A 27,293-nucleotide genomic window follows, 5' to 3' on the forward strand; every position below is an offset into this window, starting at 1 on the left:
ACCGAATTTTGTGTTTCTTTGGTCTTTGCTCACGGTTCTCAGGACTTTCTGTACTGGCCCTTCTCAAGACAGGTGATCGACCCTGGACAGTGGGTGGTGAAGGCCTCAGAGGAGGGATCAGAAGGGCTTAGCTGGGGAGTCCAGGAGATGGGGGGGGGCAGTGAAGGGATGAGAAGGTGGTCAGGAGAGCCTGGCCGTAAAGCACAGTGGGGAGCATGGGTTTGCCAGCAGAGGGGGCTCAGGACCCACCCTGTCCCTTGTGTGACCCAGGCCAGCCTGTCCCTGGTGGGAGCTTGGAAGGAGCAGAGATGTGCTCTGTGGTGTGCGTCTGCGTGCTCTGCTCGTGTGTGTGGGAGGTCAACGTGAGGCACGTAAGGCCCAGGTTTGGTCCATACTGCACTTCAGTTCAGCTTGGCATCAGCTGGCTCTGGTCTCAGGATGCCCTGATGGAGAGGTGGGGCCCACACACCCGGGCTCCAACCACCTGTGCCATCCCATCTCCATCCCTAGCCAGCTTTGAGCCTCTCCTGGCATCAGTGGGGAGTTCGTTTTGGAGGGAACAGGACACCTATAACCCCTGTGGCTTCGGAGGTGGGGTAGGTGGAGGAGGACTTCAGTTCCAGCAGTGAAATTCTGTTTCTAGGTGTCTGGAATTGGATCACCCTCTGTATGTCTTTGTTCTTTCCATTTTTGAAATGTCTCCCTCCCGTCCCCTGTGGCTGGTTGACTGAGCAGTGTGGGGATCAGGTGAGACAGGCTGCCGCACCCCTCTGGTCCTCAGCTCCTTCCCTGGAGATGTGGGGTGTCTTGATTCCTCCAGCTCTGGTGCAGGGGCCAGGCCACCCTCCCCCCAAGGAGTCCAGGACGGCTCCTGGCCAGCCGGCGGGAAGGACAGGGGCTCAGGCAAAGTCTGGCACTCATGTTTATTGGAGGTCACCCAGAGTGAGGTTCCGAGGCAGCGTCACTCCTCATCATGCATTTTTTGCTGAGAAAGAATAAAAGGTGTGAGGGAGCAGCTGGTGAGAGGAAGGAAGGGTGTGGGGAGAAATCTCCGGGGCTTTCAGGGGCCTAAGGGAGATGCCCTTGGGGGAGAGGTTCAGGCCTTGGGAATCTTGGGGTCCCCTTTAGAGGTCTTTGTGGTTTAGGCAGGTTGGGACTGGACTTTCTAAGGAGGTTCCAGCCTGTAGGGGGCTTGTTTGAGCAGGAGGGGGATGCCCAGGTGTGGGGGCTGTGGGACCCTCAGGACTAACCACATACAGGACGCAGTGACTGCTTTCGGGGCCACTGATGCTGGGGTTGCGCTGCCATGGGGGTGAGTGGCAGGGCCTGGGGAGGGACCCACCTTGGCGCCGATGTCGCGGCTCTTGGCCCGCAGCTTGTTGACCTGGGACTCGGCGATGTCTGCCCGCTCCTCCGCCTCATCCAGCTCGTGCTGCACCTTGCGGAACTTGGACAGGTTGGTGTTGGCCTGTTCCTCCTGCGGGGGTTCAGGGGGATGGGAGGATGAGATGAGGGGGTGCCCAGGCTCCTAATCCAGGGGCTCCCTGTCATGCATCACCCATGTTCCTGCAACAAAAGTGTCCTGCTCCTCCTGGCTTGGCACTCTCCACAAACATGCCCAGCACTCAGAATCCAGGCTACCCACTGCCCAAGAGGAATCCCATGCTGCCTGGTCCGTCCCCTTCAGAATCCAGCTTGACCACCCCGGTCCAACTGTGACCCTGACAGACGCTCCCCGACCCCTAGGGGTTCCTGCACGGGTGTGTTCATCAGCAACTCACAGCCGCACTTCTGCTCACCAGGATGTCTTCCCCACCGTGCTGTGCCTGCTCAGGCCCCTTTCCAGGCCCAGTTCCCCTGCCACCATCCAGCTTTCAGCACGGGCTGCCCTCCAAGCTGCATTAGCAGCTGCACTGTCTTCTCTTGGGCTCACTGGTACATGGATTATAAGCAGCTTGTGGGTAGGTCCTGGGTTGAATAAGCTTTGCTTTTGTTAACTCAGGAGTGCCTGCCACATCTCTGAGAGTTAAAGTAAACAGCAATCCCTCTGTCCGGGTCCCACACTGGGGTGGACCCTTGTTGGCTCTGAAACACAGGAAGTGGAGAAAGCCATGAACTTACTGCCTCCTCGGCCTGGCGCTTATAGGCCTTGACCTTCAGCTGCAGCTTGTCCACCAGGTCCTGCAGCCTCAGCAGGTTCTTCCTGTCTTCCTCTGTCTGGGGGCAGATGGGTGGGAGAGGTCAGTTTTGGGGAAGGAGCAAGAGCAGTCATCTCTCCCTCCCTCACCATCCCATTCTCTTCCCACGCCTCAGCCGCCCCTCCCTCCCATGGGCCAGGCCAAAGAGGCTGTGCACAAACATCATCTCTGACGTGACTTGTAGGTCAAAGGGCATGGCAAAGTTCTCATGCTAGGATCTAAAAAGCAAAGAGGGCTGTGGCCCTGAGGTGAGAAACAGGAGAGACTTGGAACGAAACAGGAGTTCTTCATATGATAATGTGGAGAGGTCAGGGCTGTTCCAGATCTAATCTGGAACACCACAGATGCTCTCCTTAGCAGTGAGCCTCGAGTGACAAGAGAGGACTCAGGAGGAAAATAGAAAGAAGGGATTATCATAATCCAGATCATTCTAATTATCATAACCTAGTATATATTGTTCTGGGTCAGGTATTGAGCACCAGGATCAATGGTTCCTACATCGCTTAATCACTCCTGATCACTGCTTCTGCTAGGATGCTGTTTCTACTTACACCCACACAACACACCTGCAGTTCTTCATTTGTACCTTTTCCCCATGCCTCTCATAGCCAGCTGTCAAATGAACCAACACCTCTTTTTTTTTGTCCTTCCTGCCCAGGCATATTGGGAAGTAATAGGTCAAAAACAAAAGCTGTGAGCTATTCAGATGGAAGGATTAGAACATTCTGGAATCTTCCTTCTCTAAGGCCTTCTATCTGTTGTCCCAGGAATTCCATGGAAGATCTGAGTCTTTTCCCATCCCTGATTTTATCACTAAATGCCACACAACGCCCCTGCCTCTGAGGCTGGTGGAAAGATGCCTTGGACGGTTCTGAAGCCTTCATGGTAGCACTTCAGGTTATTAAACATCTACGAAAATGCTGGTTCAGGAGCTTTCAAGAAGTAGCAGCAGATTCTCCCTTTGCTAAAAGAAAATTCATGGACTCAAGCCAACCTGTCTTCAGAGAATGTGAAAGAAAACCAATCCCAAGACAGCTTCTCAAGAGGCAGGTGGCAGGGGGGCTCTGCGCGGAGCCCGCGTGGGTCAGGCGGGGCCAGGGATACGTTCTCACGGCTACTTCTGAGGGCGTGGCCCCAGCGCCCGCACCTGGTAGGTGAGCTCCTTGATGCGCCGCTCGCTCTTCCTCATGCCCTTGACCGACTCCACGTTGCGCTTCTGCTCGGCCTCCAGCTCGTTCTCCAGCTCCCGCACCCGGGCCTCCAGCTTCTGCAGCTGCTTCTTGCCGCCCTTGAGCGCGATCTGCTCCGCCTCGTCCAGCCGGTGCTGCAGGTCCTTGATGGTCTGCTCCATGTTCTTCTTCATGCGCTCCAGGTGCGCGCTGGTGTCCTGCTCCTTCTTCAGCTCCTCCGCCATCATGGCGGCCTGCGCGCGGGAGAGAGTGGAAAAGAACAGGGCCGGGGGTGGGGGGCCCTCTTCTTTCCCATAAGGATCACCTATTTCTCAACCTGACATTTGGTCCTGGAGGCCCTCAAGCCCACAGAATGCTGGAGTCACTGTTGTTACAGCACAGTGGCCTGGCCTGGGCCCACAGCCCTTGTTTGAGTCTTTTGGGGAGGCAGGAAGGTGCAGTGACTCACATCCGTGATGGCCTTCTTGGCCTTCTCCTCAGCGTTCCTGCACTCCTGAACCGCCTCCTCCACTTCTGACTGGAGATGAGTCAGATCTGACTCCATCTTCTTCTTCTGGTTGATAAGGCTGGTGTTCTAGAAAAGGGTAAAGAAAACTGTTGGATGTATATCCTTTGTCACATGATTCTACACCTTTATCCAGAGAAAATTAGAACTAGTTTTTTTAAAAAACATGCCTTGCTTTTAGTATTTTCCTTGTTTTGTATCTGCTTTCTTTTTTTCCTATGAAAATATGTGTACTGTAGACATTATATGGAAAATGACTCAGATCTGAAGACTTCAAGCAGGAAAGGGGCTGTAGTTCTACTCCTGAGCTCTTTAGTAACATGTCTACGTAGGGGAATGAAAGGAAATTCCAAGGAATCCCTCCTTGCAGGAAGTCCAAGAAAAACAGGTACAACTTTTTTAAAAGGACTGTATCCTGGAAGAGATTGTAGTTATAGAAAGAATGCAATGAGGTAAGGAAGACAGGATGATGTCAGTGGGTGATGTCATTCCCATAGGTACTAGATTATGGAACAGAATTCCACAGGGCAGTGCAATAAGATGGACATAAAAACTCATTGCTGAGTATAGCTGAAAACAGTGTATATGGGGTTGCACAAAAATGGTGCTCTGTGGAGAATCTGACTTGCAAATAGATGTGTGTGTTAGTCACTCAGTCATCCACCTCTTTGCAACCCCATGGACTGTAGCCTTAAAGGCTACTCTGTTCATTGAATTCTCCAGGCAAGAATACTGGGGTGGGTAGCTATTCCCTTTTCAAAGGGATCTTCCTGACCCAGGGATGGAACCTCAGTCTCCCACATTGCAGGCAGATCCTTTACCATCTGAGCCACAAAGGAAGCTGTCTTTAAACTCCACGAGTCCCATTAATAGAGCAAATTGAGACTGGCTTTTACATTTAGACCCCTTTCTCAAGGTAGTAGTTCTGCAGCCACGACTGACAGGTGTAAGCTGGAGATGAAATAATTTATGATCCTGGTTGGACATACGCTTTCTCTGGGCATCTGGTTCAGAACATTGCTAGACATCCTGTCTCTGGCCTTCAGCAGGTTTCCCCTAGCTTCCTCACCTGGGAGTGGAGCAGCTGCACCCGCTCGCTGGTCTCGATCAGCTCCTGCTCCGCTAGCTTCCGGGACCGCTCCGTCTGCTCCACCATGGCCCGCAGCTCCTCCAGCTCGGCCTGCAGCAGGTTGTTACGCCGCTCCACGATGGCAATGTTTTCCTTCAGGTCATCGTTGGCACGGACCGCGTCGTCTAGCTGGATCTGAGTGTCCTGCCAGGGATAGGGGTGATGTGCGGAGGCCCCCATCAGGGCCTCCATTCGGGATCTGATACACCCTTCCCTATAGTGTTAACCTCCCTATAGTGTTAAGCTCGTGTTAACCTCAGGAGACACATTCAGATCTCCAGGCCCACAGGTGGGATTGGTCCAAAACACGCTCCAGGGCCTGATCAGTTCTCCTCCTTCAAGCCTCCGAATCCAGGAGGTTGGTGGTCCCTCTGCTCTCATATTTGTTAGCCCAGGACCCTTTCCTCGGGCCTTCACCATTCCTATGAGCAAACCTACTTATCCCTCTCCAAGAGCCCTCACTTCTGTTACCTTTAGATGGGCTTGGGCAACTTTCAGGTGCTTTTGGGCCTCTGAGGCTGTCCTGTTAGCCTGGCTGAGCTGAATCTCCATCTCGTTGAGGTCGCCCTCCATCTTCTTCTTCACCCGCAGGGCCTCGTTGCGGCTGCGCGTCTCTGCGTCCAGGGAGGTCTGCAGCGAGTCCACCACCCGCAGGTGGTTGCGCTTGGCCTGCTCCATCTCCTCGTCCTTCTCCACCAGCTTCCGCTCAATCTCTGCCTTGATCTGGTTGAACTCCAGCTGGGCCCGGAGGATCTTGCCCTCTTCATGCTCCAGGGAGGCCTGAGGGGAGAGGAACCAAATTAGACAGTCAGGGCTCAGGGCATGTCAGGGAGGGAGGCCAAGAGGGTGCAAGGTGTCAGCTGGAGACAGTGAGGCAGGACCTGCATCGCAGGCCACCTGGGTGCTGTGGGGGAGGACATGCTGGATACCCTGGGGTTCCTTCATCAAGGAAATGTTTTGACCTCACAATTGCTAAGACGCTCCAACATTCACATTGCATGATCCTGACCCATCTAAAATACCATAGAAAAAGGAAGGATTTCTACAACTACAAATTCAAACGTTTCTTTGTTTCCCAAGTCCCTCACCCTATAGTGAAAAAAGTCAGAAGCCCCAAATCTCAGGGCTATGTCTGTGCTGTGCTGTACTGTCCCTGTCGTGTCTGACTCTTTGCGACCCCATGGACCTTAGCCTACCGGGCTCCTCTGTCCATGGGGATTCTCCAGGCAAGAATATTGCAGTGGGTTGCCATGCCCTCCTTCATGGGATCTTTCTAACCCAGGGATTGAGCCCAGGTCTCCCTCACTGCAGGCAGATTCTTTACCGTCTGAGCCACCAGGGAAGTCCCAGGTTCTTAAAAATGAACAGTGAACAATGGCTAATATATATTGAATTCTTAAGTGCGTTACCTTGTTTAATCATCATAATAGTCATGCGTAAAAGATCCAACCAGTCAATCCTAAAGGAAGTCAGTCCTGAATATTCATTGGAAGGACTGATGCTGAAGCTGAAACTCCAATACTTTGGCCACCTGATTCGAAGAACTGACTCATTTGAAAAGACCCTGATGCTGGGAAAGATTGAAGGCGGGAGAAGGGGACGACAGAGGATGAGATGGTTGGATGGCATTACCGACTCAATGGACATGAATTTGAGTAAACTCTTGGAATCGGTGATAGACAGGGAAGCCTGACATGCTGCAGTCCATGGGGTTGCAGTGTTGGACATGATTGAATGACTGAACTGAAAATCTTATGAGTGTTAGTCACTCAGTCTTGTCCAAATCTTTGTGGCCCTGTGAACTGTAGCCCACCAGTCTCCTCTGTCCATGAAATTTTCCAAGCAAGGATACTGGAGTGGGTAGCCATTTCCTTCTCCAGGGCAATCTTCCTAACTCAGGGATGGAGGTATGTACAATTAATGCCATTTTACAGATGAGAAAACTGAGGTACAGAGAGGTTAAGGAACTTGCCCAATGACACAGTGGAGGTCCTCAAGCCAAGTTTCAAACTCAGATCTGTTTGATTCTGGAGCTGACACTCTCACCCCCTGTCTGAGGAGTTGTTATGATGGCCAGGTTTCAACTTTATAAACCGAGTGGGAAACAAAAACCTATGATCAAGCTGTGGCATTTTCCTCTGTGCAGACTCTGGCTTTGGAAGTAGTAGTGGGTACTGGGTATATGACTTCGGACTAAGAAAATGATCTAACAGTTTGTCTTCGGTCAGCATCACCACCGGGTGAGGGAGAGTAGGGGGTCAGAGACAGGAGGGTGATGGTAGGTGGGTAGGAGAGGGTCAGAGGCAGGGGTCCAGGCAGAGCCAAGCCCTCACCTCGGCCTCCTCCAGGGCCGACTGCAGCTCCAGCTTTTCCACCTCCAGCTGCTTTCGGACCTTCTCCAGCTCGTGCATGTTCTTCCCTCCTTCTCCCAGCTGCTCAGTCAGGTCGGAGATCTCCTCTGTGGGAGGGGCGGGCAGCTCAGTCGGGGGCTGCCTGCTCCGACCGGGGAAGGCCTCGAGGAGCCGCGGGGCGGCACCACGTGCGGACCCGCCCTGCCCCACCCCTCCCGGCCTGCGCCCGCACCCTGCAGGTTCTTGTTCTCGCGCTTGAAGGTCTCCAGATGCTCCAGGGACTCCTCGTAGGCGTTCTTGAGCTTGAAGAGCTCGGTGCTGAGGGAGCGCGCCTCCTTCTGCGAGGACTCCAGCTCCGACTGCGACTCCTCGTACTTCTGCTTCCACTCGGCCAGGATCTGCGGGGACCCGACGGCCGGACGCGGCTCAAGGGGCAGCCGCAGCCCCACCTCCGGGACCCAGGTCCCGCTCCTGGGCCCAGCCTCCCCTGGCCTCAGCCTCCTGGGAGGATGTTCCTGACTCCAGCCTGTCCACCTGTTCTGTCCCCTGGCTGCGGCCCCCAGCCCGGGCCCACCTTGTCGAAGTTCCTCTGCTTCTTGTCCAGGGCGGCGGCGGCCGCGTTGGAGCGCTCCACGTCCACCATCAGGTCCTCGATCTCGTTCTGCAGGCGGTGCTTGGTCTTCTCCAGCGAGGAGCACTTGGCGTTGACGGCCTCGACGGCCTCCTCGGCGTCCTGAAGCCGCTGGGCCAGCTTCTTCCTGCCCAGGGTGGTTGGGTGTGTGTGTGTGACTCTACCTGGGAACGGTGGTGCCTTGGAACCACCCATATCAGAACTGCCGGATGAGAAGAACCAGGCCCCTCCCCACAGCTCCTTGGGATGCTCTGGAAGCCCAGCCTCCAGGGAGCCAAGGCTGCGGGTGCCTAAAACAGTTTCCTCCCTACCCGCAGCGGCCTCTGGGTGGCAGTCTCTACCCCACCCCACCCAGGCTGATCGGCGGTAGCTCCTCTGACCAACAAGCTTTTTGCTCGTCTTATACGTGAGCATCAGGTATAACCCGGGCCAAAAGCTCGCCCGTCACAGGAAGTGAGTCGGGGCCAGCCAGGGGTCACTCAAGAGTGCAGGATCCAGGCTCCCTCCCAAGCACCTCTGTTGCCCACCACATTTCTCCCCACTTCCTGTCTTCCCTCTTAAATCTGCTCCCACGCCCACTCTGCCTGTCTCCCCCGAGGTCCTCTTGCTCCTTCCTCTCTCAGAGTTGGGGTGGGGGCGCTGCCCGGGACTCACTTGGCCTCTTCCAGCTCCTCGGTCCTCTGGATGGCGTCTGTCTCATACTTGGTCCTCCACTGGGCCACCTCTGAGTTGGCCTTGGACAGGACGCGTTGTAGCTCGGCCTTGGCCTCAGTCTCCTCCTCGTACTGCTCCCGCAGCAGGTCACAGTCATGCCGGGCAGACTGCAGCGCGTGAGCCAGGGCATTCTTCGCCTGGGAGGGGCGGAACCAGCAGGTGGGCTCAGCTTCTGGGAAGGTGGGAGGGAAGACCCTCGCCCCATTTTTCAGATCTTTTCATATCTATGAGCTTGAATCAGGTCCCAGCCTCCTTTGGGGTGAGGGCTGGTGTTGTGGAATCTCAACATCTTGAGGTACCTTCCCAGTTTGCCCACCTTGTCCCATATAGGAAAGGAGGGGGATTTTCCAGGTGGTCCAGTGGCTAAGACTCTGTGCTTTTCATGCAGGGGGCCTGAGTTTGACCCCTGCTCTAGGAACTAGATCCTACATGCCATAGCTGAGAGTTCACATGCCACAGCTAAAGATTCCATGTGCAAAAAAAAAAAAAGATTCCCTATGCCGCAAGTAAAGATGCCTCAAAAAAAAAAAAAAAAAAAAAAAAAGCCTCAACTAAGACCTGGTGCAGCCAAATAAATAATTTTTTGTTTGTTTGTTTAAGAAAAAGGGAAGGAGGCATTCAGTAATGTTTGGGTGTGGCTTAGCTGAAGAGTAGAAGAACCTGGCCTGAAAGTCTTTCTATTTTGGAGGCCTATCTGTAGTCTCCAGCCTCACTCCAGCCTCCATTCCTGAGGTTGGTTGCCCCAGGGTAGCTCTCAGTCCCGTCCACTGCCCACCTGGCTGGCCTCACCTTGCCCTCCTCTTCCAGCTGCCTCTTGAGGTCCTCCAGCTGCTGGGTGTAGGACAGCTTCCCTCGGGTCAGCTGGGAGATCAGCGCCTCCTTTTCCTCCAGCTGCCGGGACAGCTCACCTGCAGGTGGGAAGAAGGGTTTGTGGGCTAGGGAAGGGGGCGACTGATGCTCTACCCCGGGGCAGGCACAGGGCTGCTGAAGGGTGCCCACCGTTCTCAGTCTGCAGCTTGGCTCGCTGGGTGGAGAAGTCATTGAGGGAGCGCTGGGCCTCTTCTAGCTTCGCCCGGTACTCATTGGCCTGGTCCTCCAGTGTCCGGGACATCTTCTCCAGGTTGGCCTTCAGACGGTATGGGACACGGGAGAGGTGAATGTGGGAGGGGCTGGGGGAGGGACAGGAGGGCCAAGGTGGGGGAGAACACAGAGGTGGGGGGATAGGGGAGGTGACATGGGGTGGGGCTGGAGGGGTACCATCTGAAGGGGGTGCATGAATTAAAGAAGGGAAAGGTGGTGAGGAGATGGACAGGCAGAGGGAGGGCAAGGCGGGTGCAAGGGTGAGAGGGAGAGAGACCAGAGGGTGAGGAAGGGAGTGAGAATAAGCGATGGCAGAGGGAGGAAGTGGAAGGAAGGCACCCTGCGAGGCGGTGAGGGAGGAGAGGGTGAGGAGAGCAGAGCCGGGCCCACCTTGGCCTTGATGATCTGCTCCATGTTGGACGTGACGTCGTCCAGCTCCAGCTTGAACTCACTCTTCTCCTTCTCCAGCTTCTGCTTCACGCGCTGCAGGTTGTCGATCTGCTCGCCCAGCTCGGCCACGCTGTCGGCGTGCTTCTTGCGCAGGGCGGCCGCCATGGCCTCGTGCTGCAGCGTGGCCTCCTCCAGGTCCCGCCTCATCTTCTGGAACTCAGCCTCGCGCTTCTTGTTCATCTCGATCTGCACGGACGTGGCCCCGCCAGCCTCCTCCAGCCGCTCGCTGATCTCCTCCAGCTCCCGGGACAGGTCTGAGCGCAGCTTCTCCACCTTGGCCCGGGCGGTGCGCTCGGCCTCCAGCTCCTCCTCCAGCTCCTCGATGCGTGCCTGGGCGGGACACGGAGGGGGCTCAGACCCAGTGCCTGGGCCCCTCCATTGGAACCCCCTCCCAGGACTCTAGAAGGCTCTTGGCCAAGATGCCCAGGTCCTGCGGAGCAGTGGTTCCCACCAGGGGACAGTCTGTGCCCCAGAGGACAGTTGACAAGGTCTGGAGACATTTTTGATTGTCCCAACTTGGAGAGGAGGTGTTACTACTGGCCTCTAGTGGGCAGAGGCCAGGGAGGCTGCTAAACATCCTATAATGCACAGACCACCAATAGGAATTTGGGTGAAGCCACACCTTTAATGTGTTTCCTGGAGGGGCACCTCAGACCCAGTCTGAGTATCTCTTGCCCTGAATCCTGAGAATCTGTGTTCAGAGAGGGGTCTTGAGATCCCGTGAGATCCTGAATCTCAGAAATTCCACGGATTCACTAGACTCTGCTAATGATGAGACGGGAAAGCTGGTGATTGTGTTTTACAAATATTTATAACAATATGCCTCAATCAAAAACTTTTATAATATTCTGAGTTAACCACCAAGTCTAATCAACCTATTCCTCACTCTCCAGAGCCTACTGTATTTATGCCCATGGCTGGGTTCCAGCTTGATTGTTCCCTTCCAGGCCAGGAGAGTGCTAGCAGGATGCCCTTTTCTGTATCATGTTCCCACCTCATTTTTTTGGCCTTAGCCTTGGCCCATCTACCTTTTGATCTGTTGCCTGACTAGCCAGGAGCAAAAGGGAGGTTTGGTGGGATCCTTTCATCTGTGGTTATGGGTGGTGTTGATGGAATGTGTGTGTGTGTGTGTGTGTGTGTTTAGGGGGAGTGGTCCTGGGAGCAGGAGAGAGAGGACCATGATACCTCTGCTCCCAGGATGGGGCAAGAGCTTGGACAGGAAGAAGGAACCACAGTGCATTGCCAGAATCTGGTGAGGCTAACTGCACTGTTGTTCTGGGTCTAAGAGTCAAAGAGGTTGCCCAGACCCAGGGTAGAAGAACCCGGGGATGTTCTAATATTCTGGCTAAAACCCAGAAGGGGCACCCAAGAAGATGGGAGGTAAGAGCATCACTGAAGGCAGGCCAACCCCTGAGTAACCCCCAGAGGAGTGGAACTGTGTTCACGTGTCACTTGCAGCCTGGACCCTCGGCCCTGAATGCGGAGGGGAGATTGGCCCTCTCCACCAGCTGTAATCTCTTCAGGAAATGAGGGGGTCAATAGCTGAATCCCCTTGGCCTGGGAGTCACTGTATCCAGATGTGGTCATGCAACTTCTGCAGCTTTGAAGTGAGGAGGAGAGTACCTGCCTCTCTTGCCTCCAGGGCTCTTCTGACAAACACAGGACTAAAAGCACATTAAAATTCAGGGTGCGTGAAAGGCAAGGGAGACTCTGGCTGTTAATTCAGTCTCCTCCTGCAGAGGGATGGGATAGCCATGGGCAGACAAAAGAACGTCTTGCAAGGGGCTGGCTGACTTCTGTAACCTGAGCTATACTAAAAATCACATGTATACGTAGCCTCCTGATTGACAACGTGGATTCCTGTACAGTATCTCTTCTGGTCCTCTGCAAGGCAGGGGTCATTAGTCCCATTTTACAGATGAGAGGAGAATCTGAGTTGCACGAGGGGAAGTGATTTGCTCAAGGTCTCAGGAGTTGACTCAAGTGCTCTGTGGGGATTCAGCCCAAGTTAGTGGCAAGGCAAGTACCTGGGAAGGATAAGAACAGAGCTCCCCAGGAGAAGGGTCTCCATGAAGGCTTTTCTCACCCCCATGAGGGGAGAGAAGCACCAAAGGAAGGGTTGGAGGAGAACCGAGCCCTACTAATGGTCCCAGGGCAGAAAGCCCATTGGGCTTCCCTGACGGCTCAGATGGTAAAGAATCTGCCTGCAATGAGGGAGACCTGGGTTTGATCCCTGAGTCAGGAAGATCCCTGGAAAAGGGCATGGCAACCCACTCCAGTATTCTTGCTGGGAGAATCTCCATGGACAGAGGAGCCTGGCACACTGCAGTCCATGGGGTCACAAAGAGTTGGACACGACTGAGCGACTAAGCACAAGAAAACCCATTAGGCAGAGTATAGCTCAGCAAGAGAAGCCGTTTTAGTAAGTATGATCCCCACCCACCTCCCCAAATAGCCCAGATGAAATAAGACATTATTGGTTTAATGGGGGAAGGTTGATGTTCCCAGGTGCCTGGAAGTCAGGGCTCGCAGGGCCTCCGGGGAGCTCAGAGGTCTAGATACTGTCTAGAACCTTAAGCAGATCCTGCAGTCCCAGCTGTCTCAGCGCCATTGAGCTCCCTGGTGGCTGCACCCAGAAGAACCTCACCTGGTTTTCCTTCAGTTTCTTCTGCAGCTGAAGGGCCAGTGCCTGCTCATCCTCAATCTTACTGTTCAGCTGATTAATGTCAAACTCCTTCCTGGAGAAGAATGAGGTGATAGGTGGTTTTCTTTTCTCTGCCCTCATCCTCTCCTCCTGCCTCTGCATGCAAGGACCAGTCCTCTCCCTCTGGCCCCCAGAAGTGAAGGCAGGGGAAGGGCTGTGATTGAGCTGCTTGCTCCCACTGTGCCCTGGGCAACCTTGGCCAGAGGCCGTGCAGCACCCTGAGCTCTAACCCTAAGGCCAGACACCCCCAGGACCCCCTCCCAGCCTCCGTAAGCTCCTACTTCTTGAGCTTTTCTTCCAGCTGCAGTTTGTCATTGTCTAGGTCCATGATGCTCTCCTGAGTCAGCTTCAGGTCACCCTCCAGCTTCCGCTTAGCTCGCTCCAGGTCCATGCGTACCTTCTTCTCCTGTTCCAGGGATCCCTCCAGCTGGTGGAGAAAGTAAAAATGAACAGGGTGTAGAAAACCTGAGGTCCACAATACATCCCCCTCTGCTCCCTTCTAAACCCAAAGTCCAGTGGGACTGGAAGTCAAGCCAGCAGTCATCCCGGCAGACATGAAGGATTCAGAGACCCAGCCTAGTGAAGAACTGTAGAAAGAAAGGGGCTTTCACAGGTGGCTCAGTGGTATAGAATTTGCCTGCAATGCAGGAGCTGCAGGTTCAATCCCTGGGTCAGGAAGATCTGCTGAAGGAGGACACAGCAACCCACTCCAGTATTCTTGCCTGGAGAATTTCATGGACAGAGGAGCCTAGTGGGCTACTGTCCATAGGGTTGCAAAGAGTCAGACACAACTGAAGTGACAAGCATGCACAGGAAGAAAAGGTCCCCAGGGGGTATGGAAGTTAATTTTAGGGATTGCAAACCCCTTGCCATTGGCATTGCCTGCAAAATCCTGACCTGAGAGAGACAAAGGAAGCATGGTTGTTCCTACTCACATCATCCACCTGCTGCTCCAGCTTGACTTTAGACTTGGTCAGGGTGTTGACCTTGTCCTCCTCAGCCTGAAGGTCATCCAGGGCTTGCTGGTGGGCCTCTTGCAGGGCTTTCTTCTCCTTGGTCAGCTTGGCAATGATCTCATCCAGCCCAGCCATCTCCTCTGTCAGGTTCTTCACCTGTTGACCGAGAACCCCATCCGCTTTAGGGCTAAACATCACCAACCTGGATACATCCATGGAGACCTCCAAGGCCAAGGGCCAGGACCACACTCAGGTCTGGGAATCCTGAGACTCAGTCTGGAGTCAAAGGGAGCCACCCTCACCTTGTTCTCTGTCGCGTGCTTCTCCTTCTCCACCTTAGCCAGTGTCAGCTCCAGGTCATCAATGTCCTTCTTCAGCTCAGAGCACTCATCTTCCAGCTTGCGCTTCTTGGCAGTGAGCTCAGCGTTCATTTCCTCCTCGTCCTCCAACCTCTCGGTCATCTCCTTCACCTTTGCCTCCAGCTGGATCTTGTTCTTGATCAGCTGGTCACAGCGTTCTTCCGCATCATTCAGGTTGTCTTGTTCCTGAGAGAAGAGGACAGAGAGGAGAGCTGGTGATGAAAGAGAGGAGAGGTCCAGAGTGTTTAAAGAGAGCTGAAGCTTGGAGACTCATAGTCCCTGATGATGAGATGGGTTAGGATCCAGGGGAGGGGGATAGAGAGACGGTCTCACCGCCTGCACTTGGAGCTGCAGGTCATTCTTCTCCTGCAGCAGGGACACCATCTTCTCCTCCAGCTCCTTGCGCCGAGCCTCCGACTTCTCCAGTGTCTCTTTGATTCGCCCAAACTCCTCCTTCATGGTGGCCATCTCCTTCTCAGTCTCTGCGCTCTTCAGTAGTGGTTTGATCTTGAAATAGAGCTTCATCCAGGGCCAGTTCTTGACCCCCATGAAGGCCCGAATGTTCCACTGGATTACCAGCAGGGCATCCCTGGGAAAGGAAAACGGAGGCAGGGAGCCGCACTGTGAAGGAGCACTTTCCAGTCATGGGGCCAGCTGCACTGGCCCAGATCCCACTGCACTGGGATCCCAGCACATCTGAACAAGTTTGTGGGCACCTGAGGGCAGGAACCTGCTCTTGTAGCCTTGATATGCAACCCCACCCCAGCATTACCACACTGAACATGGAATTGCTCCATAAATGTTTGTTAATTGATCAATTCAACAAAAGGGCAGTTTATATCTTCCTTACTGGGGTAGTAGTAGCTATGGAAGCGACCAATGATAGCATCTCTACTGTGTTCAGTGTTTCTAATATCCTAAGAACCTCAAATATGTTAAGAACATGGCATTTTCCATTTAAGAATGTCTATAATGTATGTGTAAGTTATGAAGAATGAAGCAAAATGGTTTATCTGTGAACTCATCACCCAGACAAGAAGTAGAGCATTGCCTTCATTGATTCTACTTGTAGACTTCACTTCATCCCCTTTCCGGTCCTTTCACCAGAAGCAGTCACTACCTCGAATCTTGTGTTTTTCATTTCCTAACTCTTTCAAAAATATTTTAACCATATGTGTATGTATTTTTAAACTATGTGTGTGTGTGCTCAGTCACTTCTGACTCTGTGACCCCATGGATTGTAGCTTGCCAGGCTCCTCTGTCCATGGAATTTTCCAGGTAAGAATACTGAAGTGGGGTTCCATTTCCTCCTATGAGGTATCTTCCCAACCCAGGGAAGTTCCCTGGGTTGGGAAGTCTCCTGTGCACCTCCTGCATTGCAGGGGGATGCTCTTTTAAAATTATTACTGAGTTTTATAAAAATTGCATCATAATATATGCATCCTTCTGTGACTTGCTTCTGTTAACTCAGCAATATGCTTTTAAGGCTCAAATGTATTGTACCATGTAGTTTTAGTCCCCTCCTTTTCATTATTTGATAATATTCCCCAAATGAGTTTGCTATTTACCCATTCTCCGGCAGGTGAAAACTCAAATTGTTTCCAGAACTTTGCTGTTTTGACCAATGCTGCTATAAAGATCCATTTTTGTCTTATGTTGTGAACATGTGCAAGTATTTATCTCACATGCAGATATTTCTCTGTGGAAATGCACTCAGGAGTGGAAAGCTATGTAACTGTTCAACTTTCAAAGAAAATGATAAACTGTTTTCCAAAGAGATTGCACATATTTCCCTGGTGGCTCAGACTGTAAAGAGTCTGCCTGCAATGTGAGAGACCCATGTTTGATCCCTGGGTCCGGAAGATCCCCTGGAGAAGAAAATGGCAACCCGCTCCAGTATTCTTGCCTGGAAAATCCCATGGACGGAGGAGCCTGGCAGGCTACAGTCTAGTGTTTTAAAATAGTATCTTGTTGGAGTCTTAATTTTCACTTCCCTATGGGGAATTTCCTTTTTTTAAAAAGAACTCAAAATGAGACCCAGACTGGTCACTTGTCCAGACCAGCTAGTAAGTGATGAAGCCAGGATTGAACTTAGGTCTTTTGGCCCACACCTCTGAGCTCTGCTGGTCTGCCTCTTACATCTCTGAGAGTGCGTCTCCCTTTCCCTCCAAGCCTCACCTGCGCTCCAGGATCTTCTTGAACTCAATGCGCATGAGCTGACCCCGGGCTTGGGCCTGGATGCGGGTGATGATGCGGCTCAGCCTCTCGTCTCGCATCTCCTCCAGCAGCCCCAGCAGCCCTGCCTTGAAGAACACCTGGGGGCAAGGGGTAGAGCCAAGGGGGCCGCAGCCTCAGAGAAGGGTAGCCAAGGTGGAGGGAGAGTGTGGGAGACCCTGGCTGAGCTTCCCAGGGCCCCATCACCTGCATACCCTAGACCTGGGAGTGAAATGTGAAAAACAAGACTGAACAGAAGCTGGGTCCCAACTCTTGGTTGACACGGGAAGCCAGAAATCAGAGTCTGCCTTCGGAACTCCCAGCTGTTCCACTCAGTGTGGCTGGGTATCCTATACCTCCACTCTAAGGGCCTCCAGACTCACCTTGGTGTGGCCGAACTTGTACTGGTTGTGGTCAATGTCCAGGGAGCCCAGCAGCTTCTCTGTCCCTTTCCTGCTGTCAATGAACTGACCCTCGGGGATGGCCGCTGGGTTCAGGATGCGATACCTGGAGGGAGGTGCCTGGAGTTACCCATGTTCTGCACTGATTTGCTCTGCCCAGAATCAAGGGGCTTCCCTGGTGGCTCAGACAGTGAAGAATCTGCCTGGAATGCTGGAGACCTGGGTTCGATCCCTGGGTCAGGAAGATCCCCTAGAGAATGGAATGGCTACTCATTCCAGTATTCTTGCCTGAAGAATTCCATGGACAGAGGAGACTGGCAGGCTACAGTCCGTGGGGTTGCAAAGAATCGGACACAACTGAGCGATTAACACTTTCACTTTCACAGAATCTGAGGCCAGCTACAGACTCCCCTCCCCCCAAGGCTGCCCAGGGTCTCCCTGTTACTTGAGTCCTGCGGCTCCTCGGTACCCACCTCTGCCGGAAGTCCCCGTAGAGGATGCGGTTGGGGAAGCCTTTCCTGCAGATGCGGATGCCCTCCAGCACGCCGTTGCAGCGCAGCTGGTGCATGACCAGGGGGTTGTCCATCACCCCTGCAGCAGGAGGGGAGAGGCAGGGGGTCAGCCTCCGGACAAGTGGATGTCAAATGCCCTATCCAGACTAGACCCTTGTGTGTCGCTCACCGGGAGCCTTCCGTTCATTGGGGATGATGCAGCGCACAAAGTGAGGATGAGTGGTCCTCAGGTTGGTCATTAGCTTGTTCAGATTCTCCTGGAGGCAGATGAGAGGTGGAGGTCAGGAGCCACAGTGACCATCCCTTTAGTCCCTGACCCCGGGCCCCAGACAACCTGTCACCAGAACCCTCTAAGGGATTGGGAGGTGATACATAACTTATGATGTGAATTCAGGCTTGTGTAGAATTTACATGCCAAAAACAATCACATAACTCTAGCTTCTTTCCTCCCCAGACTCAAGAGCATCAGGTTAGGGGTGGTGCAGACAAAATGCTCTGGGCTGGGTCTGCCCACCACAAGTCTCTTGGTATCTCTGGGCCCTTCTTACCCGGTGGAGGGCTGACACTGTCTGAAATGATGAACCCTTTTTCTTGCCTCCTTTGCTTTTACTGCTGTCCCCTAATAACAAGAGAAGGAATGATGAACCAGGGCTTGAAATCGGAGACCCTTTGAGCCGGAGCAGGGCTCTGCTGCTCACTAGCTGTGTGACTTTGGACAATTTATCTCCAAGTCTCAGTTTTCTCATGAAGAGGAGAGTGAGTCCCTTTAAATGGTATAGAGAAGATTAGAAAAGATCAAAGCTTTAGACTGCCTCTCCACTGTTTGGCACACAGTAGGTCTTGAAATAACATTAGTGCTTTCTCCTCCCTCTCTCTCTAACCTCCCACACCTTGCTTACATTTTTCCACTTTCTACTTTTTTTCTTGTATTTTACCCTCCTCATTTCAATCCACACCCTTTCTCTCCCTTCTCTGAAGGGGAGGCTCATTTGTTCTACCGCACATTCAGGGATGCTCCCAACATTTACTGCAGCCTCCTGCAGACATGGTTCTATGCCAGGCCTGCTGCAGCGACGCGGGTGCCTCTGGCACTGATTTTCAGTTGCTCTGAGTCTTGAAGAGATGCAGAACATGTATACCAACATCCATAACCCAGGGGGAAAATCACACTCCCACAGAAATGGCACCGATGGGCTGCTGTGGGCTCTCTTGTCCTCCCTCTTATGGCTCCCTCCTGCCTTTATTTTTTTAATTTTAAAAAAGTATTTTTTTTTTTTAATTTGGTTGTGCCAGTCTTAGTTGTGGCATGTGGGATCTTTAGCTGCAGCGGGTGGACTCTTAATTGCGGCATGTGGTATCTAGTTTCCTGACCAGGGATCAAACTCCCACCCCCCACCATTGGGAGCATGAAGCCTTAATCACTGGACCACCAGGGAAGTCCCCCTCCTGCCTTTGGAGTCACGTGGTTTGAAGCAGTGGGCCCCTGGCCCCTTGCACCTCCAGAACTGCTCTGGCAGTGGAGGGCTGCCCTCTTACCGACATCGGCGGAGGCATATGAGGAGAAGAGCGTGGCCATGAGCTTGAGGGAAGACTTCTGGTACAAGGCCACCACTGTCTCGTTGAGCGGGTCTTTGTTTTTCTCCAGCCAGCCTATGATGTTGTAGTCCACCGTGCCGGCATAGTGGATCAGGGAGAAGTGGGCTTCTGGCTTCCCCTTGATGTTGCGTGGCTTCTGGAAGTTGTTGGACTTGCCCAGGTGGTTGTCGTACAGCTTGGCCTTGAAGGTCATGTCGGTGGCCTTGGGGAACATGCACTCCTCCTCCAGGATGGACATGATGCCCATGGGCTGAGCGGGGAGAGGAGAGCGTCACTGGGCACATCCCCAGGCTTGCAGAGCCCCACACCCCGACTGAGGAGAAACTGCAGCTGTGTAGCTGGCAGGCCATAGAGAGCCCGTGCTGCTACCTCATGTCCTGGTACCGGAAGCCAGCATTCCTGCAGTCAACCTAAATCTGAGAACATTCAGATCTGGCCTGGTGGACCCAGAGAAGAGCCCTGTACTCCCAGTCCCTACCCCCAGGGCTCAGAGCACTGCCCCTTCTTCCTGGATGTCCCTGCCCCAGAGTGGGATGAGGATGGGACAGATGGGATGGGAGGTGTCAGACTGCAGGGCAGGCCGGACCTGTGCCTGTATGTCAGAGAACAGTGTTCCAAGGAATGGTTAGAGGGATTCAGGTTCTTCACGATGTCCTGCACTTCAGAAAGTGTAGCAGCTTTTGACTTTTCCTGGGACAGGGATCCTACTGAGAATTTGGTGAACCCCACGACTTCCTCCCCAGAATTCGCTTGCACATATATACTTGCGTATGCACCCCCACCCCACCAGTCCACACACATGTTTCCATACAATCTCGGGGGAATCCAAGGCCTCCAGAAGTGCGGGGCCCTGGATCACTAGGCAAAGCTTGTGGGGGGAGGCCCCTATTTCTGACTGGTCATGGCTGGGCTGGGGGACCATCAGTTGCTGCGGGCTCTGCCTCCCTCAGCAAAGGCTCACTGAAAGCAAGCCAGGACAAGGGGTGTCCTCTGAGGACGCTCCACAGACAAGAGGGCCTGAAGACTGGCTTATCCTCAGTCAACTGGGAGAGGATGGGAAGCCAATGTGTCTAGTTTCAGCCTAGGTCCTTTCCACGAATGCTGCTTCTCATGGGGCATCAGAGGGGCCAGGAATCTCCTCCTTCACTACATCTCTCTCTTCAGGCCCTGGGAGGTGTCCCCCATATGGGACAAGGTCCTAGGTGCTGGGGAGAGAAGGAAGGGCTGGACCTGTGTATGCCTGCGATGTCATAGTGAGGGGAAGCAGGGCCTGGAGGGAGGCTGGGGGATGTGGCGACTAGTTTCCTGGGTGTCGAGGGACAGGGCTGCCACTTCGTCTGGGATGGCAGGTTCAGGGACCCGGGTGGAGGGGCCGAGGCAGCACCTTCTCGATGAGGTCGATGCAGGCCTGCAGGTCCATGCCAAAGTCGATGAACTCCCACTCGATGCCCTCCTTCTTGTACTCCTCCTGCTCCAGCACGAACATGTGGTGGTTGAAAAATTGCTGCAACTTCTCGTTGGTGAAGTTGATGCACAGCTGCTCGAAGCTGTTGAACTGCAGGGCGGGGATGGGGAGGAGTAGGTCAGGCGGGCAGGGGTCTGTGGCCCGAGGGGTCGGCCCAGGGCTGCATCCAGCCTGGCAATGGGTGTGGCTGGCCTCTCTCTGGTCAGGGCAGGGAGGGAGCGCCCCCTGAAGACACATGGCCATCTCCACCCCTGGGGAGCCCACGGCATTCCCCGGGCCTTGGCCAGCGGTGGCTGCCTGTGTGAACCAGTGAGTTCCTGTTCTCCCAGACCCTGGGCTCCCCACTCACGTCAAAGATCTCGAAGCCGGCGATGTCCAGGACACCTATGAAGTACTGGCGTGGCTGCTTGGTCTCCAGGGTGGCGTTGATCCGAGTCACCATCCAGTTGAACATCTTCTCGTACACCGCCTTGGCCAGCGCCCCGATGGAGTAGTACACCTGCTGGACATTCTGCCCCTTGGTGACGTACTCGTTGCCCACCTTCACCCGAGGATGGCACAGCCCCTTGAGCAGGTCGGCTGAGTTCAGCCCCATGAGGTAGGCGGACTTGTCAGCATCTGGTGGGGAAAGAAAGGGAAGCACTTTCCATAGACTGTCCTTCCCTGCCCAGGGCCACTAGGTCCTAACCCTCTCATTAAAGAGCTGAAAATTGAGGCCTGAAGGGCACATGGCTTGCCACAGTGACGTAGCCAGTGTGTGCCTGAGGCCCCTCCGTCACCCCAGACTTCCCACCACCCTGCCACCTCACCTCCATCTTTACCTCTCCTGCATGTCTCTGGGCCTGGCCCATTGCCAGCATAGCTGTAGGCATGTCCCCCCACCCTCATGCATCCTCTCCTCTCTCAGTGCAGGGACTGTGGCTGATGATGTCCTCTGCTCCGTGCTGCCTTTGTCCCCAGTCCCAGGACCTAGCCCAGGACTGGGCTTGGTCTACAGTGAATCTATGTGTCCACCAAATTGATTCGCTGGAAAATCAAGATTCCTAACAGTGTGTTGGTCAGCCCACCGACCCTCAGCTCTCCAAATGTGCTATCCAACATACGAACTCTATTTGTGTGTGTGCCTGCGTGCGTGCTCAGCTGTGTCTGACTCTTTGCAGCCCTATGGACTGTAGCCTGCCAGGCTCCTCTGTCCATGGGAGTTTTCAGGCAAGAATACTGGAGTGGGTTGTCATTCCTCTTCCAGGGGATCTTCCCAACCCAAGGATCAAAGCTGCATCTCCTGTGTCTCCTGCATTGGCAGGTGGATTCTTTACCACTGAACCACCTGGAAAGCCCCATGATCTCTATTTAGAGGAGACTTCCTTGGCTTAATTTTGAGAGTTTTATGATAACTGGTGACATGCTTTTGTGAAACTCAGGTTTGGCATTTGATCTGGATAGATACAGAGAAGGGATCCTTGAAGGTAGGTCAGGAGGAATATTCTCAGGCGTTTCTCCAGCCCTGTTTACACCTTCACATCTCCTTCTCAAGGGATTCTCGAATCAGCCTCAGAGGGAGCTGGGAAGGGCTACTGCTTCATTCCACTGAGGAGGAAGCTGAGACCCAGTGATGTGGGTGATGTGCCAATGCCCAGAGCTGTGTCCTGACCCCTGGCCTCCTGTCTCCCAGCAGAATATGGCACAGAGCCTGTGAGGGACTCTCCTGAGGGTTGGACGCCCTCACATACGCACTGCCTTAGTGATGGGGATACTCAGAACTCAGGTCTGTGCTTTCCTGGGCCTGGTGGAGTCTTGGGCACAGGAGGAAATCTCTCCATTTCACTTCTGCTCGGTGCAGCTGGGGTTGAGAAACTAGCAGGACTGTGAGGGGCTTCCCACTTCTCCCATGTGCCTGCCCTCACCCACCCACAAGCCTCAGGTCCTCTGGGATCCAGCCTGTTCGGGGTGGAGGGTGGTGTCTGGCTAGGTTATAATGGAACAGAAAGCCTCGAGTCTAGATCAGGTGGGGAGAACCCACCCCTGGGAAAAGGCACCACCTTCCGACCACTTGCTTCTCCTGCTTTGGGTTTCCTCCCGCTTTCTGTATTGTGGTCCTAACATTGCTGCTGTGAATGTTGCTCCTTAAGAATCACTGACAGGCACCCCGTTTGGACGTGGCGTGGAGGAGACTCTGCTCCCGGAGCACCGTCCCTGCACGAGAGGCAGACACGCTGCCCCTCAGGCCTTCTCAGCCTGGCGTCCTGTCCTCGAACCTTCGGTGCCGTCGGGCTCCGCCTGCTCCTCCCGCTGCTTCTGCTTGAACTTCATGTTTCCATAGTGCATGATGGCGCCTGTCAGCTTGTAGACGCCGGCTTTCTCCTCAGAAGTGAAGCCCAGCACATCGAAGGCGTTCTGGGGCGGGGCGAGAGAGGCAGAGTGGGTGATGGGGCAGGCGGCCCAGGAGCCCCCAGAGCCCTGCCATTGCCTCCTCACTCACATCGGTGGCCATGAGCTCCTCAGAGTCGTCGATGGAGGCCACGGACACCTCCCCCTGAGACACGAAGGCGTAGTCGTAGGGGTTGTTGGTGACCAGCAGCATGTCTGTCCAGCCGAGGGGCAGGGCCGGGGACAAGGGGAAGGGAGTGGGGCACAGTGGGGCAAGGGGTGGGGAGAAGGGAGGAGCGGGAGCAGGTAGAGAGGACAGTCAGCAAAGGCCAAGGGGAGGATCCAGAAGAAAAGGAAAAGTGGGTGGTGGGGACACGGGGAGTGAGGACGGTGGGGGAGCGACGGGGGAGAGGGGGAGACAAACGCAGAGGAAAAGGAAAAAAGAAGTAAAGTGGAGGAGAAAGAAGAGAAGGAAGGGTGTGAAAGGGAGGCAAAAGTTGACACAGGTGGGTCCAAGGTGAAGGAGGAAGAGAAAGGTACTGGGCAGATGGAGGGAGGGGACAGGTGACAGGTGGGCGGGGCGGGTGAGGAGGAGGAGGGGTCCGCCCTGCGCCGCTGGGCTTGTGGGGGGCGCCAGGGGCAGCAGGGACCTCTGACGGGGCTCACCCAGCAGCTCCGGCTTCTTGTTGGACAGGATCTGGTAGAAGATGTGGTAGTTCCTCTCAGCCTTCAGCTGGAAAATCACCCGGGACTTCTCCAGGAGATCTGGAGTAGGGGAGGTGTGGGAGGGCAGGTAGGAAGGAATAGAGCCAATCAGCTCAAGGGTGGAGGTCAGGGGAGAAAGGCTCTCATGGCAAGTAGAGAGAGACAGGAGACAGAGGGGAAATGTCCACAGAAGATGGCGCCCAGCGGGGAATGAAGGCAGAGGTGGAGGACTCTGGAGGAGGGGGCCAGGCTCCCTGCATACTCACAGGTCTCTATGTCTGCAGAAGCCAGCTTTCCAGTGGCTCCAAAGTGGATCCTGATGAATTTCCCCTGGGGGTAGATGGGACAAAGAGTGAGGGAGGGGGCTAGAAGAGACAGATGGAGATCCTGGACCTCAGTGCAACCCAGAATGCCCTGGATGGTTTTGGAAATGTAAATGATTTCCTTGGAGTCCCAGTTTAGTATCATGAACAAAACAGAATGCGTCCTGTTTGTGCCTCTGATATGATTTCACGTCATTCTCCCAATAACCAGCAAGGGAGAGACTACTATCTCGGTCTCACAGATGAAGGCCCTGGGGCTCAGAGAGGGGTGGGGACTTGTTGGACAGATGGAAGGCTGGGGAATTGCCTCAAAAGCCCCTGCTGTCTTCCTTCCAGCTCTTCCACTTACAGCGTGGAAGAGCTTTGGGAACAGTCGTTAAAAAAAATATAGAATGCTACCCAAGTCAGCCCGATGACTTGGTTCTGCAACAAACAGCTTTGGTGGCTCTGGGTCTCTTTTCTTGAGTTCTCAGAACTCGGGGGCCAAGCTGAGTAGGGAGGGTTTGGAGTGTGCGTGTGTGTTAGTTGATATTCCAAAACCAAATGCAGGACAATCAGCCAGGTGTGGAGACTTTTGGCAAAACTACACCTCTACCCTTTTTTTCATCAATGCTGCATGAAGCCTGTGGGCAGTGGTCAGGTGCACTCACGAAACGGGAGGAGTTGTCATTCCTGACGGTCTTGGCATTGCCGAAGGCCTCCAGGGCGGGGTTGGCCTGGATGATCTGGTCCTCCAGGGTGCCCTGCAGAGGGGGCAGAGCGCAGGGCTTCATCTCTAGGCGGTGGTGGGGAGGGTGGGGGTGGAGTGGGATGGACTGCTGGTGAGTCTGCAGCTCAAGAGGGCCATATTCAGACCTCAGAAAATGTGTCTCCTGCTGGGAAGGTCTCGGGTACTGGGCTCAGGGATGCTGTCTGCACTGTTCCCCAGGGCAGGGCTCGGGGTCACCTGGTTAGCCTGCCCCTCAACCCCCTCTGCTGAGCCTGCGGCCCACCTCCTACCTTGTTTGCATTGACATTGTCCTTCTTGCCACGGTCACCTATGGCTGCAATGCTGGCAAAGTACTGGATGACACGTTTCGTGTTCACAGTCTTCCCTGCCCCGGATTCTCCGCTGGAGGCAACATGGACCCATTAGAACCCAGATTCCCACTGTTTTCCATTTGAAGCTCAGCACTGCACCCTCAAAATCCCAGCCATCAAATCTCCTCTCCCAGGGCCTAGCTCCTTGCAGAATCTGCCCATTGCCGTAGGTCACTCTGGCACTCCTCAGAGAGCCCAGCTTCTGGCAACCACAGCCTTAAACCATCCCTAGCACCCCAGGAGTCAGCCTGGGCCTCCCCTCTGCCAGGCCCCTCTGTGGATGGGTGCTGCTCACTCACGTGATGAGGATAGACTGGTTTTCCCGATCTGGAAGAGAAAAGAGGAGAGGCAGTGGGGTCAGGGCTCAGGGCCTCGGTCTCTGGTGTGGCGCTGAGGGGCCACAGGTCAGGGCTGCCAGCCTACCTGTCAGCATGTACTGGTAGGCGTTGTCGGAGATGGAAAAGATGTGGGGAGGTGCCTCGCTCCTCTTCTTGCCCCGGTAGGCGGCCACCACCTCGGCATTGTACACCGGCAGCCACTTGTAGGGATTGACGGTGACGCAGAAGAGGCCTGAGTAGGTCTGAAGCAGGAGACAGGGCAGTCACGAGAAATCGGAGGGGAGAGCCTGGGATGGGCAGTGGTGCTAGGCAGAGGCATCCCCGGTTATGCCAGCTGGCTCCTGTCTTCCTGCAGCTAACCAGGGATGGGGAGGGAGCAGAGGGAGAGTTCCAACCCCCTTCCCTTGAGAAAGTTGCCCTGGCTGACTTTGGACGCTGCCCGCCGTGTGCAGGGTGCACTCACGTAGATCATCCAGGCTGCATATCGCTCTTTGAGGTTGAAAAGCACCGCAGGCTCATGCAAGAAGGTCAGCATGGCCATGTCCTCGATCTTGTCGAACTTGGGTGGGTTCTGCTGCAACACCTCGTCCTCCTTCACGGTCACCGTCTGGGGGAGCAAGGGGCAGTAGGACAGACACGTCTACCAGGACCCTCTCTAGCCCTGCCCACTTACCTCCTCCCAGACAACAGGCTGTGACCTGGCCTTGTTCCCCTGGCTCTTTTGTCATGGTGCCCGGGCCCTACCCCATAGCTTCCTATGATGCCAGATAATTCACCTGTCCTCTGTCTCTCCCTTCTTATGGATTGTCCTAGAGTCTCTGTGTCTTGCCAGTTCCCCACACTCTGTGCCCATGAGCATCACCTTTCAGTCCCTGCCTGAGGGTCTTGGGGCAAGAGGCTCTCTGATCTGCATCTTACCCTGACTCCTGGGGGCATGCTTGAGGGCATCAATTGCTCAAGGCAAACTTTGCTGCTACTGGAGAAACATCTCACCCATCTACTCTACAGTCTTCATTGGTCACTATCAAATGGTTTGACTGCCATTGGCCAGTTTGTCATGCCCTGGCATCATGAGATCCTGTGAGTAGGTATTCCAGCATTTTTTTTTTTTTTTTTTACAGTGGAGCAAATGATAAATGATTTGCCAGTATATCGTGGCTGCTAGTGGCAGAGCTGGGATGATAGTTAAAGCCCCCAGTGGTTGTGGCCTGTTACTGCACACCTCAAGGGGACGCGACAGTCAGCCAGTGTAGACAGTCAGACTCGTAGACAGTCAGTCTACAAGGCACACGGTTCAGAGCCACTGCTGCTGATGGGTGACAGTTCTCACGGCTGGCATGAGGGACCAGGGACCGTGGGCTTCTGAGTGCCAGTTGTCAGCCCTGGACTGAGCATCTGGCTCAAGAGTTCCTGCTTTGTGTTCATCTGCAAAATTTGCTCTTGTTATGGTTGGGGAGCACTGGGGAGAGTTGGTCCATGGAGAACACTAAGGCACAGAGTGGAGGGATGCAGGTTTGAGAAGGGAGCTTCGTTTGATGCAGTGTCTGTGCCTTCTTTAGCTACATAACCCCTCTGAGGAGGAAATCAGCTGAGGTTCCCTGCCTGCAGCATCCTTCCTGGCAAGGGGTGGGCATCCCTGGTGTGGCCTTGTTACTCTTGCTCAGATCCAATAAGAACGGTCAGTTCTCACCTAGATGCTGGGCCACTTGAGGGGAGGTCGTCCTGAACCCCCGCTGGCTTTGGCCCTCCCCCAGGGCCCCTCGGCTCCCGCTGCATGTGGCTCGGCCCTGCACCCCCCACCCTGAGCTGTGTCCCACGCACCTTGCCACTCTCTGTCTCGGCAGTGACCTTGCCTCCCTCCCGGGACAGGATCTTGGCCTTGACGAACTCCTCCTTGTCATCTGGCACGAAGCACTCCGTGCGGATGTCGAAAGGCCGTGTCTGGGCCTCCAGTCGCTCCCTCTCTGACTTGCGGAGGTACTGGGCTGCTGCCCCAAAGTCAGCCATCTGGGCATCGGTCATCTT

At 54.4% G+C, this 27,293-nt stretch overlaps 1 protein-coding gene across 1 annotated transcript; it reads right to left on the minus strand.

The window, feature by feature from the left end:
• Positions 1 to 910: 910 nt before the first annotated feature.
• On the minus strand, positions 911 to 27,293 carry MYH6 (myosin heavy chain 6). The gene is made up of 37 exons (XM_061158493.1): positions 27,090 to 27,293; positions 25,732 to 25,875; positions 25,354 to 25,510; positions 25,230 to 25,257; positions 24,850 to 24,961; positions 24,501 to 24,593; positions 23,794 to 23,857; positions 23,489 to 23,587; positions 22,935 to 23,038; positions 22,711 to 22,849; positions 20,805 to 21,073; positions 20,375 to 20,545; positions 18,931 to 19,240; positions 17,943 to 18,013; positions 17,564 to 17,651; positions 17,356 to 17,473; positions 16,865 to 16,988; positions 16,446 to 16,582; positions 14,601 to 14,856; positions 14,211 to 14,453; positions 13,888 to 14,064; positions 13,234 to 13,379; positions 12,896 to 12,986; positions 10,189 to 10,578; positions 9,718 to 9,844; positions 9,508 to 9,626; positions 8,659 to 8,855; positions 7,948 to 8,131; positions 7,606 to 7,771; positions 7,356 to 7,480; positions 5,494 to 5,802; positions 4,963 to 5,166; positions 3,837 to 3,962; positions 3,346 to 3,621; positions 2,122 to 2,217; positions 1,343 to 1,477; positions 911 to 985 (listed from the first exon to the last, which is right to left on the minus strand). The coding sequence occupies exons 1-37, from the start codon at positions 27,288 to 27,290 to the stop codon at positions 962 to 964; spliced, it is 5,820 nt and encodes a 1,939-aa protein (XP_061014476.1). The 5' UTR covers positions 27,291 to 27,293; the 3' UTR covers positions 911 to 961.

The sequence above is a fragment of the Dama dama genome, chromosome 12 (assembly GCF_033118175.1).
Source record: "Dama dama isolate Ldn47 chromosome 12, ASM3311817v1, whole genome shotgun sequence".
NCBI classification, from domain to species: Eukaryota; Metazoa; Chordata; class Mammalia; order Artiodactyla; family Cervidae; genus Dama; species Dama dama.